Genomic DNA, 13276 nt, shown 5'->3' on the forward strand with positions numbered 1-13276 from the left:
TTTTTTTTTATTTTGCTGAGAAAATAAAAATTGAAAAATTGCAGAAAGAATGTCCTCATCCCAGGATTTAGTAGGAACACACGATGGTGATGCCTCACATCTTAAGCTAACAGAGTGTGTTCTAGCTAGGCATACTCGGCCTAGTCTGGCATTCACCAGTGGTGAGACCTGCCCCTGTCAGAATATTATCCTTCAGAAAAACCAAATGCAAGTGGGAAGCACAATCACCACCTCCTCTCCTCACTGAATTTTCCAGGTAATGCCATCAAATCATCCCTTATCTTTGTGTACAATCTTCCCAAAGCTCCGCCTTATATCCAGGGTGATTAAAGCTTTGAGAGGGATCCACACAGATCCCACAAAGGCCATTCCCACACTGAATGAAATCTGCTCTGAGACTATACTGTACTCTGAAAATACTAACGTGCTGATACCACTTTTGCTGTTATGGCTTGAGATGTTGCTAATTGCTATGCAGTAAGGAACTGACCTTTTTAAATTCAATAAAGATCTTAACCAGAAAATTATATTTGAAGCAGGACTCAAGGTAAGTTTCATAACAAGCCTTATCTCCTGTGTTTGTTTTCAAACAATTTTTGCTGAGACATCCGTAGACTGAAAAGCAGTCTTTCTTTGCTCCTGTCAAGACAGATTCAAAACCTTTTTCACCTACTGAATCTGCATAAGAAAAGGTGTCAAATAGTGACACTGATGGTACTGAACAACTCTTTTCTTTACAGACAGAAACAAAACTGTCTAGGCAATGCAGTGTCTTAATATCTCCAAACTATCCTGCCACAATGTAATTCAAATAGAGGACAGATTCTACTCCTGATTCAATTATAATTTATCAGATTAACAACATCAAAACTACACTTGACGCATCTGGTTCAACTACCACCTCACTCAAGCGTCATGGAGTTAACGGGAACACAAAAGGAACTGGTTCAGGCCTGGAACAATGCTCAGTCTGGAATAACATTCAGAGAATACCTCCTGTATTAATAATTTGGTATTGTTTTAGAGCACACCAGTAATTCAGGCTGAAATGTCTATGCTCTTCTCTTATCCACTAAATTTCCATTGGATATCTCACTTCAAAGCGAAACAGATGAACTAATGTATCATACACCTTCACTATCACAGAGGAAAGCTGATGCTAGAGGGTTAACAAAATATACCACTGAATTCAGATTATAATATCAGATCAAAGTTTTACTCCCCTCAGGGAGAGCTAACAGATGTTATTTCTGTCAGTGCAGAGAGATGCCGAGGATTGTGACTGCAATACAAGAGTATACTTCAGGGAAGAATGGGATAAGACGTCTGCACGGCATCTCCCAAACAACCCAAGGATGCACATTCCAGACATCTCTTGGTCAAAATCTAACTGCTTCTACAGATGTCTAGGGCTGAAAGCCACAATAAAAGCACATGTACTGGCTCTGGTTGGCAACCTGCAGGTTAAAGTGATGACTGCCAGAGACTAGTGATTCTAGTCATCTGATGTGTTACCTCCTTTCAACTCAAATCTTGCTCTTTTGACATTTTGTAGAATAGTGACTAAAAACATGAGTCTCCACTCTCTGCAGAAGCAAACCAACCTTTCTCCTCTAATAATAATAACAATAACTTCAGTCTATTAAATATGTAGTTTTCCCTTTGGGATATGATAAGAGAACAAACAGCAGGCAGATGCTAGGCATATAACTCAATGCATTACAGGATGATGGTGGTGATTACAGCAGGGTGGTGATGTTCAGGTATTGGGGTAAACAATGGGAAGGCTTTTCATGGATTAAAACACAAATGAGTCCTGTGAATGAAAGGAAACCCCCCAGTAAATATTTGGAAACAACAGTTAATCTTCTCAGTTGATTGTTCAGACTGTGAAATTCTCCACATTGCCTGAGAAATTATCCTGCATTTTTTAATGAGAAAGGTCTGATAAGAAGCTACATCAAAAATGCTTGGTCAAAATAAGTAACAGCTCTTTGCTTCCTTCCTTGCCTGACTAAAAATTAGTTAAGGAGTATTTTCCATGCTTGCATAATATAAAACATTCTTTATTTATCTTACTATTTGTTAAAATATTGGTTAGTTTGGTTTGGTTTTGCTTTTCCTTATATATTGTTTCATAGTTGGAATAAAAAGTTCTTAAAACAAAGAGGGAAAATATAACATGAAAAACCTTTAGGAGCAAGGCCATGCTTAAATAAATACTCTCAAAGCAAATGGAGAATACTGAAAACAAGAAGCCAGACTCATGAGGGTAAATCAGACAGTCCTGAGAATGGTACAAACAAAATAAATTTACACTGGAATTTGCTGGTAATTTACTCCTCCAGTAGATTAAAGCAGGGAACTTAAAATAAACAAATATCACCATTACAAAAACTGTAAAACTTTGATGGAATGCCAAGAATGAAAGATGTTCTAACAGCAACTTCAAGTAGTTGAGTGTATTATTCACCCCGCTGTGTGGGTTTCTGAGGCTATATATTACTTATTTTAGTTTTTAGTCATGCTTATGTGTCACTGGAACAGAGTAATCAATACAATACAGTGCAGAGAGCCTCGACTAATATCAGTGCTGCCATGTTACAGGATGCCTCCTCTACTTTTCTGTAACTTTATAATGGCAGCCCTGCATGAACACACTCTTTGGCAGCCACTGTCCTTATTTTTTTGTTGTTTTCTGACAGGACAAATTGTAGCAAGGAGAGGAGGGAAATTGCAAGAGAAATCTGAAGCTGCCTGGCTTGCTGATTTAGCAAATGTTATGGTCTTTGACAATGAGGCTTTTACTTCTTGTTCCAAAGATATTCAGATAGCAGTTTTCAAAGTCGTGCTGCTGGTGTTGATATAAAGCTGATTTTTCTATCCAGCTAAATTTCTCCATTTTGTTTCTCTCGTCTCATTAAACTGAAAATATTCTCATTAACTTGAGTATGTCTTGAATAAATTACTTCAAAATCCGTAATTTAATATCATATAGACCTCAATATGGCCATGAAAACCCTACAGGAACTAGCTTTGTATTTAAGGAGAAAATATGACCTAAGAACTGCCAAGAATGACTTCACAAAACACAGGGCCCTGTGGTCTTGAGAAACTCTGTGTTGCCCAGAGACATATGGAAACTTTAACAAAACTGAGATCACTGAGCACAGGGTTTTGTGCATCAAGAATCATACCCAGGTCCTCCAGTGAAATTATATTTTTCAGAAAAGACTGATGAAGATTGAAGAAATTTTCTCCTTTTCTCATTATACCTGTACAACAGTAATCAATCACTTTCAGGAATCTGAATTTAGATCTGTTGAAATCAAATTGTGCTCCCAAACTGAATTTGGCTCAGTCAGTTCTTGATGACGTATGAATTGAACATCTTAGCCAGCTTGATGTTAACTACAACAATACTCAATTAAATGTGTGGTGCATATTAACACAGCCTGGCCTATCAGATCTTTTCTGATTTTTAAGCAGTAATATTGCAAGATTACTTCCTGCAATGTTTTTTATCACACTCCAGCCTTACATGTATTATTTATCTCAATAACTGAATATATCTGTATTAAAACCTTAGTTTCACTTACTTTGTCCTAATGCAGTGCTCAAGTGGAGGAGTAAGATCATTTTCTTTATCTTCAGCACACATCTGAGTTGTGTCTGCAGAGACATATCAGATATTATTAGTGCCTGGAGCATATTTCTATTCATACAGAATACCGCAGTAGCTTCTAGGACTCCACCCATGGAAGTGACAGACTACTACTCACACTGTATATTTCCTAGCGCACAACAGGCATGTATCTACTTTGGGTTGAAATATCCTGGAAAGTGAACACTGCTGGCACTTAAATATCACCTCATGTTCACATCACTTGAACAGAGAGGACACAGACAGGGCCAGGAACGCTCAAGAGTGTGAACCATGATTCTGGAACTTTGCCAATAGCAGGGGCTTTATAGCTGACCTTATAGTGAACATTCCGGCAACCACTGCTTTGCTTCTGGAACCCTTTCCACTAATGGCTTACTGCCTGTTCATGTGGTGGAAGTCTAAAGGCTGAAAGGGGGAGACTGAATGTAAACACTGTTAGGAACGATCCTAGATTGTGCCCAGTATTACTTGTTTGGGCTAGAAACATACCCAGAACTAGGCTGACAACTTAACAATAAGGATGATCATGGGACAGTGCTCAGACTCATGCCCTGACCCAAGCTAGTTTACTAATACAGAGACAGTTACAAGGAAAATCTCAGATTAGAAAGTGAAAAATCATGGAGGGCTGTAATAAGGTTTTTATTTTGCAGCTGATGTCATAATTACAAAGAAAGCAACTTTTATTACTCTAATACTAAAGACAGCGGAAGTCCTACACTTGAATAGGAAATCCTAAGTCCAGTCGGAACCGGGTTATAAGATTCCTTCACCCTGGAAAAAAAGACTGTCCCTTGACTGTTGAGAAAGCAATGCACAGATGGGAGAAGATGATTTTGGGTTGGACATAAGAGAGCTACCACAGGCTCTGAGCATTCTTTCGGGACAGAGAGGCAATTGCACTGTTTCGGGGAAAACAGAGAGGTCAGTGTCTCAGACACTGGATCTGTCAGCAGTGAAAGTAGTTGCTGAACTTCCCAGGGAGAAAACATCCTGCGACGAGCTTGGATGTCAGTCTGCTCAGCTGTTTCCTGTTTTGGAGTAAAACGTTTTAAACTGCAGCAGACAACATATTTTTCTTTTTCTTCTTTTCTGTCTGTCACCCAGCCAATGGGTGGTTTGTGAGCAACAAAAACTGCCAAGACAGGGTATAGGATATGGGTCTGCTTCTGTGAGACTGATCTAGACAGGATGGGAGGCAATTGCTCTTATATTCACAGCTGCCAATCTCAGATATATCAGGCTTCCTCATGTCAAAGAGAGAACCTGGCTCTCCTTTGCTTGTTGATTTTGTTGGTATAAATACATGCAGAAAAATCTGATTCACTGTAAGGGCTAGAGTAGTAGGAAATGGACAATACTTAAAAGTACATAAAGTTCTGGCAGTTTTCTCCTAGATCCTCAGGAACTTAGAGATATCAGGAATCTTTAAAGGTTCAAAGGGCTGTTTTTATCCTAATATTGAAGAGTTTGAAAAGGTTCATTAAAGGTCTCCAAAAGTATTTGGACCCCTCTAGGAATTCCTGATACTGATGTTCTGGATCTTCTCATAGTGAGAAGCAACAGCCACTGTCCTGACTACAGTATTGGTAGCAGGATAGGCAAATGGCATGGCTGCCTTTTCCTGTCATTGCCAACTTGCTGAATTTTGTCATTTTTATACTTGAGTTTTTCCAACCAAGAGATTTGAATGGAGGTTTCTCATACAAAGGAATAAGCAAAAAAATATCACTAAAGGTATATCTTACAGGAGTAGGCAAAGAACATTTAGCTAAGTTAATTAACTAACAAATTGTGATAAAGTGTTTCAGACAACTCATTTAAAGCAAGCAATACTGAAGTTACACTCTTCCATCTTGGAGTCCACAAGGAGGATATGAATATGATCTCTTATATCTTCACTTATATCCTAAGCTAAGGGTAGTGAGAAATTAAGTGCAAGCACAGCTGCAGACAAACTTGCTATTCAGGAGTGCTCATATAATGAGCACAGGTTTAGAAGAGTGGAAACTGAAAAGAGAAGAAACCCAGAGAAGAAAGATTGCTCATAATTTTAATGGCAACCTTAGGAAGTTATGGTTTATTAATTACCTTTCCAGAAGACTTTTTTGCACATTGGAAAAATTTTATCTTAACTTGCAAAAAAAAGGATTCTGAGCCATATTTAATAGGCCAGCATTCCCTAGAAGCTGCCTCCAGTATCTCTACATGGGCTAATTTCCCTGCTTGTGCTACCTTCTGTGCAATCTGCAAAGGGGCTGAGGATGGTGACTATGACTCTGGAAGAATCTTCTGAGAAACTCAGCTATATACATTTTAGCAATTGTTCAGCTGCTTTTTGAAAACACCTTTAAAAGGATACTGAGTTGAAAATATGCACCAGTGAGATATAACAATGATTTATTAAAAACAATTGTATAAAAATTCCCTATATCTTTACTTGGAGACACCATATTGTAAATGTTAACATAGGTAGCGGCTATCTGTATATATTAGAAAGGAAGATCAGTATCTCTCTTATAAAACCACACTTTTTTATACACATGGTCTCTGTGACATAGAAAAAAAATTGCAGAATCTCTACTCAGTCCCTAAACAGCCAACAAAAGAAGATGAACAAAATGCAGAGGGTTATTGATTTAGATACACTGGCATGCTGTCTTTCCCTGCCTGTCAGAAATTTCTATCCCAATGGAAATAATAAAGAACCTTCACCTATTTAGGGTATTATGTTGAATTCACTAGCAAGCATTGCCTGCTTTTAGGAAGAAACTTTGTATTTCTCATCTTCATAGGTTATGAGAAGCAGGGCAAATTCTCAGTATAAGTGGCAATTGCCATTACCCCTAAAATGTAATCTTACTCTTTCTTGCTTTTCTTGCCCAGTGTAATTTCTTCAAGGTTTCCTGAAATGTGACCTTGATTGTAATCTTCCTAATTATAAAAAAAATATTCCCATTTCAAGGAATTTACCTTCTTGCTAGTGAAAAGCAAATGACTTTGCTAACCTGCACCAGTGAGATGTGGCTATGCAGCACCCAGGACCTCTGGTTAGGTAACACTGCCTAACCGTCACAGCTTGCTGATATTTCCACAATGGAAATGCTAGTAATACTTAGAATTTTGAGATATCCATCTGGTACTGTATGCATGGTTTAAATGTATAATCAATGCTACCTTTGGATGTAAAGTAGTTTCAGTATATCTCCAGACCTAACAAGGGATTACTGTACAGCCAGGAAAGCATTTCCCTGCAATGATGGAATTTGCATTTTACAGCCTTTTGCAGAATTTCATAGATAACAAAAGATTTGCTAAGATACATTCCTAGAAGAGCTTAAAGCCACAACAGAAAGATATCTACCTCTCAATACAAGTTTTTGAGGAGAAATGTACAAATATGCCGTGACAGGTTGAACAGTAAAGAAAAATTTTCACATACTCTGAGCACTTGCTTATCCAGGGATCTCAGAGTGCTTGGTAGATCTGTATTTTGGAAACATTCCTTACTTACTAATGACGTAAAGACAGATAAGGACATTCTTTTTGGACCATATGTTACATTGTACAACACAATAGAAAAAATGTTAATCTCTGTATTCTTATGCTGAACTGTATCATCTGTATCACAAAAAAATCTTTTATCTCAGACAGACCATGTGGGAACCAGCTGGCAACTCTAGAAGTGTAAGCATTTTTTGAGATTATATATAATGTGAATACTGCAACAGAATGACAGGGATTTTAATTAAAGTAAGAGGATAAATAACAGGCAAAAAGACAAGCTTACTATCAAATCTTGTGAGATGCTAAAGCCCCCAGCACTCCCACTCAATTAGACTCAATTAGAACATACAACACCCATGTATAAGTCATCCTGTCTAAGAACCAGAATGTAGGTGCAAACAAGCAATACAGCTTATTTCTAAAGAGTGGACTACAATAGAGTGGCTCCTTAAGATTGAGAAGGAATTTGATTAGATTGTGTAAATATACTGAAGGAAAGAAAACAAAAGATAAGTAGGTTATTATTAGCAAATAGAAATGTAGTGGTCAAGAATGTCTTAATATGGCAATAAGTAGGAGCTTTCTAAGTATCAGAATACTCCTTGTCCAAATGCCTTCCAGGTGGAGAAACACATAATTACTGTAAAAGCAGCTGCATAATTTGGCCTGGTTTCCTGAAAGAATGAGTGTAACAAGTCAGAAGATCTTTTTCATGTTTCCAGGTATGCTTACAAGCGGGTAAGAGGCCAGGCTTTCTTAGCAGATTACTGTCATATTCTGAAGTAGCTGTTGTTGGAGGCAAGGATTTCATGCTTCCTCACCATTTCTGCTCATTTTACTACAGGCGTGTAGGGTTGAGGAACAGAAGACTTGCACTTTCTGCCTACAGAAATTATGTGAGAAGATGTGAGGAAGAATAGGAGTAGTTAAATATGGCTTATAGCCCTGGGAGCATGAATAGACCAGACCACAATCTTCTCCTTGGAAATCAGCGTCACTGAAAGATTTACCAGTCTATACAAGGTAGCCCATGCTCACATTTAACCATTTCAGGAGCTTATCCTCAAAATTTCCTTGTGAAATCTAATTTCCAATTAATCATCAAAACTTAAAATTATGAAGCAGGCACACAACTAATTTTTAATGCCTGAAACCATCATTGTTTGTATTAGTGGATTCTTCTGTTGCCATCATCAGAGATTAAATGCAGATTTACTGAGTTGTACATACCAACTGTTAACCGTATTTCTTCTTCCTGGTTAGCCAAGCCATCATAATAATATAGATCAAATTTCCGCTCTGTTTTCCAGTCACCTTGTAAATCCTTTTCCAAACTAAAAAGCACACTGAAGTGGCTTTCACTGCACACCAACCAAATTGGGTATTTAGGGGTCTTCAAGTAACAACCAACCTAAAGGGAAGATACAAAACAATAGAAAATCATAGGGAGCAGGGGGAGAAACAATTTATTTATTACCGTGCACAAACATTAATGAATACTCATTATACACTGCTGATGAAGCAGATCAGGATAGGTCTGGTAAATCATGGAACATAGCAAGCAAGCATCTAGCCCTGAGGTAGGCAGTTAATGAAATCCAGCTGTAGTAACCTTACAGTAAAAAGATCATATCCCTGATGATCAGAACCAAAAGGAATCCTGCCCTCTGCAATAGCTATAAAACCACAGTGAGTTTAGGTCAGGAATATTACATGAGATCAATGGGAGACCATGCTCTTATGCAACAATACCTGGAAGCCAGGCAGGAGACTTCATAGGATCTCAGATGACATGAGACACCCCTGTGTGAGCAACTAAACTGAACTCAAAATCTTTTATTGGATTAAGAATATAATACAATCCCTTCACTTTAGCATATTCTTCTAGCTTCATAGCCCAGACATTTTACATGTTCTCAGGTACTAGAAGAAAGCAACAACAGAAGCACTTGTTTTGAGTCACTATTCTTAAAGGTAGCTGTCTTGGCCATATGATCATGAAATGGTTGACTTTAAAATTTTCACTGTAATGAGAAAAAAGGACAGCAAAGTTGCTACACTGGATTTCAGGAGAGTGAACTTTAAGCTATTCAGGGAGCTATTTAGCAGAGTACTAGACGATCGTTGTAGGTCCCTTCTAACTGAAATAAGATTTGAAGTATATTTCTTAAATCTACCAGATGCTTAAAATGTAGGCTACTATAGCAATTCTTTGGATTTGCAATTACTTTTCTCTGTATGTGTATTCATTTATCAGTTTAGCCATTTTTCAAATGCTGCTTCACCCCATAGTCTTTAAGGTTCAAGTCTAGCATAGAATTGAGGCTCATAGCTATTATTTGTCATGGAATTTATGGTTTAAAGTAGACATATATATGCTTTAATACCTGAGAGAGTGTATCTATGGTTTTGAAACCTTACATATATATATACTGATATGAGTCATGGAAGTTCTCTGCATCCCCTGAGGTCACTGAATAACTTGTAGTATTTTCTTCACCTCATACTAATGTGTTCTGAGACAGATACCATTCTCCTACTGCATCCTGCTGCTTTAAAACTGCAGTATCAGTTAATGATATTAGTAGCTTCGGTAGTAAATAGCAGTAAAAATAGTGACGAGATTGCTTAATGTAACAATTAATTAATGTAGCAAAGAAACCTAATTTCTCTCAGCTAGGATTTTAATATTCAGCTATAATAGATATTTACTGTTAGCTATATTCCTGTCACTGAAGCTGTATGATAAGTTCAAAATAATACTGTTTTTTCTCCCATTGAATTGTTGGGTTTTGTATCTTTAATAAATCGCTCAGGGAAAATAAAAAAATCAAACTGTTTTCTTTCAGTGGAATGTTTCTGACAACAGCTCTGCTTATTATTCATATAACAGAGAGAATCACTACCATGCAGGATGCTGTGTAAAACCATCTTTATCACCAGTTCTGCATATCCTTTGCTAAACAGATATTGCACTGATGGTATGCTACTAATCTGCAAAACAAGGAATGGCAGCCAAGTGTGCAAATATATGCACAGAGAAATATGAGATCAGTTTCTGCCTCCATAATACAGACACATGGATCAAAGAAACTTTGCTAGTTTAGAGGCTCAGGTAGTTTTGAAGAGGTTTGCATAGTAATATGGTGATATAATCTACAGAAATCATCTACTCTATTGCAACTTCTACGTTTACCACTATGGGATTTAAATAATGTCTCAGCATATGCCATGGGTACTAGTGGAAACTGGAAGATTTTTAACAGAAAAAAAATCTTGTACATGCTTTCTAGATATAGATTCACAGATACAGCTTCTGCAGCCCATTCCCCAGTTCTTCATTTTGGGCAGACAAGTGCATCAAATAAATTGCTAAAACGCAGGAAGCCAACATATATGCTATTTTAATTAAAAATCTAAACAGCATCAAAACTAAGTGATAAGTAGTGTGTGGGATTTTTATTCTTGAGATTTAGAATTTATATATGAAGTGTTACATGAGTACAAATTCAATTATATTCCCCAATGAGAATTTCTGCTTACATAACAAGTCTCTAGCTAATTAAGTAACTATTCCCTGACTCATTACTTCACTAATATCTATTTATAACAGCCTTTTATAAAACAGCTTTGGGTTTTTATGTAAATTCTCATCTTAAAGAAATTTTTTAGAAGCTCACAAAAATACTCATAACAAGAGTTATCACAAAGGGAAACACACAGATGCAATAAAAGATGGCAAATTAGAGGGATACAGATGAAAAGATTCAGTCTCACATATTTTAATATGCAGATATATCAAAGCCAGAAAGGAACACCCAGTCTTCTAAAATTGTGTTCTTCCTACATATGTCTGATAAAGTAACTTCCAAGCTTCATCAAACAATGTTTGACAAAACAAGATTAGAGAGATACAACTGTGTTTCAAAGCACACATCCACTCCAATTCTTACACACATGAACAGTCTCATTGAAGTCAGGACAAATTGTTCAGATGAGTAAGGTCTGCAGGAACGTTCTCTAAACATATATAGTTTTCAATTACAATGCTTGCAGAAGAAGGTGAGGACATGAACTTTAAGACAATAATGAGAATCTAAAAACATTTCAGTTCAAATCCTCATTTTTATAAAAAGCGGGAAGTCTTTGTTTCAGTTACATCAATTATTCTAGGTGAGGATTGGCTGCTGCCTTTAACATCAAGTTGTGTTCCAGCTGTTGGCTGGTCACTGCAGGTCTGCTTCTCAAAACAATCGGCCACTCTGTCCTATTACCATCACCTTACAGAGGCTTGTGGCTCTCCAGAAACCTCAGAGTATTCCTGCACTCTGGGTGGGAATAGAATGGAATGGGAAAAGGTCAGGCAGCATGGAATGGGTTTTATCCATAAGGTTAAAATTCCTTCATATCTCCGTATTTCTTTGTCTAAACTTCCAATAAGGAAATTCTCTCTCCCATTGAATTCCCCAAATCATGTCTAATTTTTTTCTACAAAATATAATATGGAACCATGCTACTGGCAAGGTAAGAACAATCCTCCTTGTGAGGATTCTTCTGCCGCCTTCTTGAAGCATCGATTGTTGAGTAGACTGAAAGCGTGCTCTCATTTAACTGGTCCAGCTGGTGAGTGGTGAGCGCTTCTTCAATTGATGGGTCAGGTTGGCTGGTGGTAGTGATCCTGGAATATAACAGGACCTTGAAGCAGAACAGGGAAGAACAAGCATGAACACCAGTTCTGACTTCTCATGAAACCCTTCAAACTCCGAGTGTGTGTTATCCAAAAAGTGCTTGCCAGAGAATGGGGCCCTTCCTTCCAGCTGTTGTATGCTGCCCTGTGAGTGTAATGCTGCCTCTGACTTCCAAAAGCAAATCAGGGATATGTAACTTGAATCTCTTCTATTAAATATTATTTTTGTAAAGGGCTCAACAGCTGTATTTCTTCTTTGCAAACCAAAAATAGAATCCCTTTTGTTTTTTGAGTTATTTTTTGTTTTTTTTTTCTGTTTGCAGTAACACAATGCATTAAAAAGTAATAATGCATTACTATTCAAATATTTGTTTTCAAACATGATCATTAACCTTCAGGAAAAAAAAAAAAGTAAGGAGGGGAAGAATGAATTAATGAATTAGGTGTCTTTTCGTGCTGCATGTTTTTAATTCCTATGGAGACTTCACTAACCCTGATTCTCTCCCTTACAAATCTCTTAAGAATGCTCACAAATTTCAGTGACACAATTCTCAACTTCGGAAAATGTCAACCTTTCAAAAGCAAGCACCTTTAAATGGCTCATTTTCAACAGTCTGGGTGGTCTTTTTCCACATCTGACTTCAGTGTGCATTTGCACAATAGTGAAATTAAATCTACAGACAAATATTTATGACTGGAGAATTATTCTAAAGTATCTGCCAGAACGAGTTTATGGTACTTCACCATTTTGCTTTTATTTTGTCATTGAACAGGCTATTTTTTGCCATATGTATACCAAAAGAAACAAAAAAGAAATATAATGTAGATACTGTGTTTCTTCATCTCCATTACCTTGAATAGAAACAAACATTAGATTATCACTTCTATACAGTGGCTATGATTTAAAGAAGAAAAGATTATACCAAAGCTAGGGGAGATCACTTTATATGGCTAGTGTGATGCCATTTTTCTCCAGGAGCTTTATTATTACTTAGTGTAATTTCACTTCCTTGCTTGTTGGACTTAGATCATAAATTAGATATTATTTCTTGCTTTATGTTTGCTTGCATGAATACAACAGATGCTTATTTTCCATAGCAATCATCAATACAGTACTGAGACCCATGTGATTCCACAAAGGTCTGGGTTCTGCCAAACTGTGTAATTTCTAATTGTACTGAATCCAGTATGATTGATAGACAAAAGGATAATTACAAAGCTTTCACAGTTAAAGGCCACAACCTATTGTTTATTCTGTCAATGTTTTTTCCTCAGAATTGCAATGACCTTTACTGAATTAATATTAAACAATGTTCCAACAGTGAACGTTGACACTAAAGTGTCAATGGTGTCAAAACAGATATACTTGGATGGGCAAGAACACCACTGACTCAGTTCACCTATTTGACCAGCAG

General features: G+C 37.1%; 1 protein-coding gene across 2 annotated transcripts in view; it reads right to left on the reverse strand.

Annotated features, from left to right (window-relative positions):
• The window catches only part of MINDY4 (MINDY lysine 48 deubiquitinase 4), a 71928-nt gene that overhangs the window by 4357 nt on the left and 54295 nt on the right, over positions 1 to 13276 (reverse strand). For both annotated transcript variants that reach the window (XM_062621345.1, XM_062621344.1), the window contains exons 16-17: positions 8405 to 8585; positions 3600 to 3672 (exon numbers count right to left, since the gene is read on the reverse strand). In XM_062621345.1, coding sequence (XP_062477329.1) covers positions 3600 to 3672; positions 8405 to 8585 — 254 coding nt within the window. The remainder of the gene's footprint in view (positions 1 to 3599; positions 3673 to 8404; positions 8586 to 13276) is intronic.

The sequence above is a fragment of the Pezoporus occidentalis genome, unplaced genomic scaffold (genome assembly GCF_034315485.1).
Source record: "Pezoporus occidentalis ecotype Australia unplaced genomic scaffold, CSIRO_AGI_Poc_V1 ctg23, whole genome shotgun sequence".
Taxonomy (NCBI): Eukaryota; Metazoa; Chordata; class Aves; order Psittaciformes; family Psittacidae; genus Pezoporus; species Pezoporus occidentalis.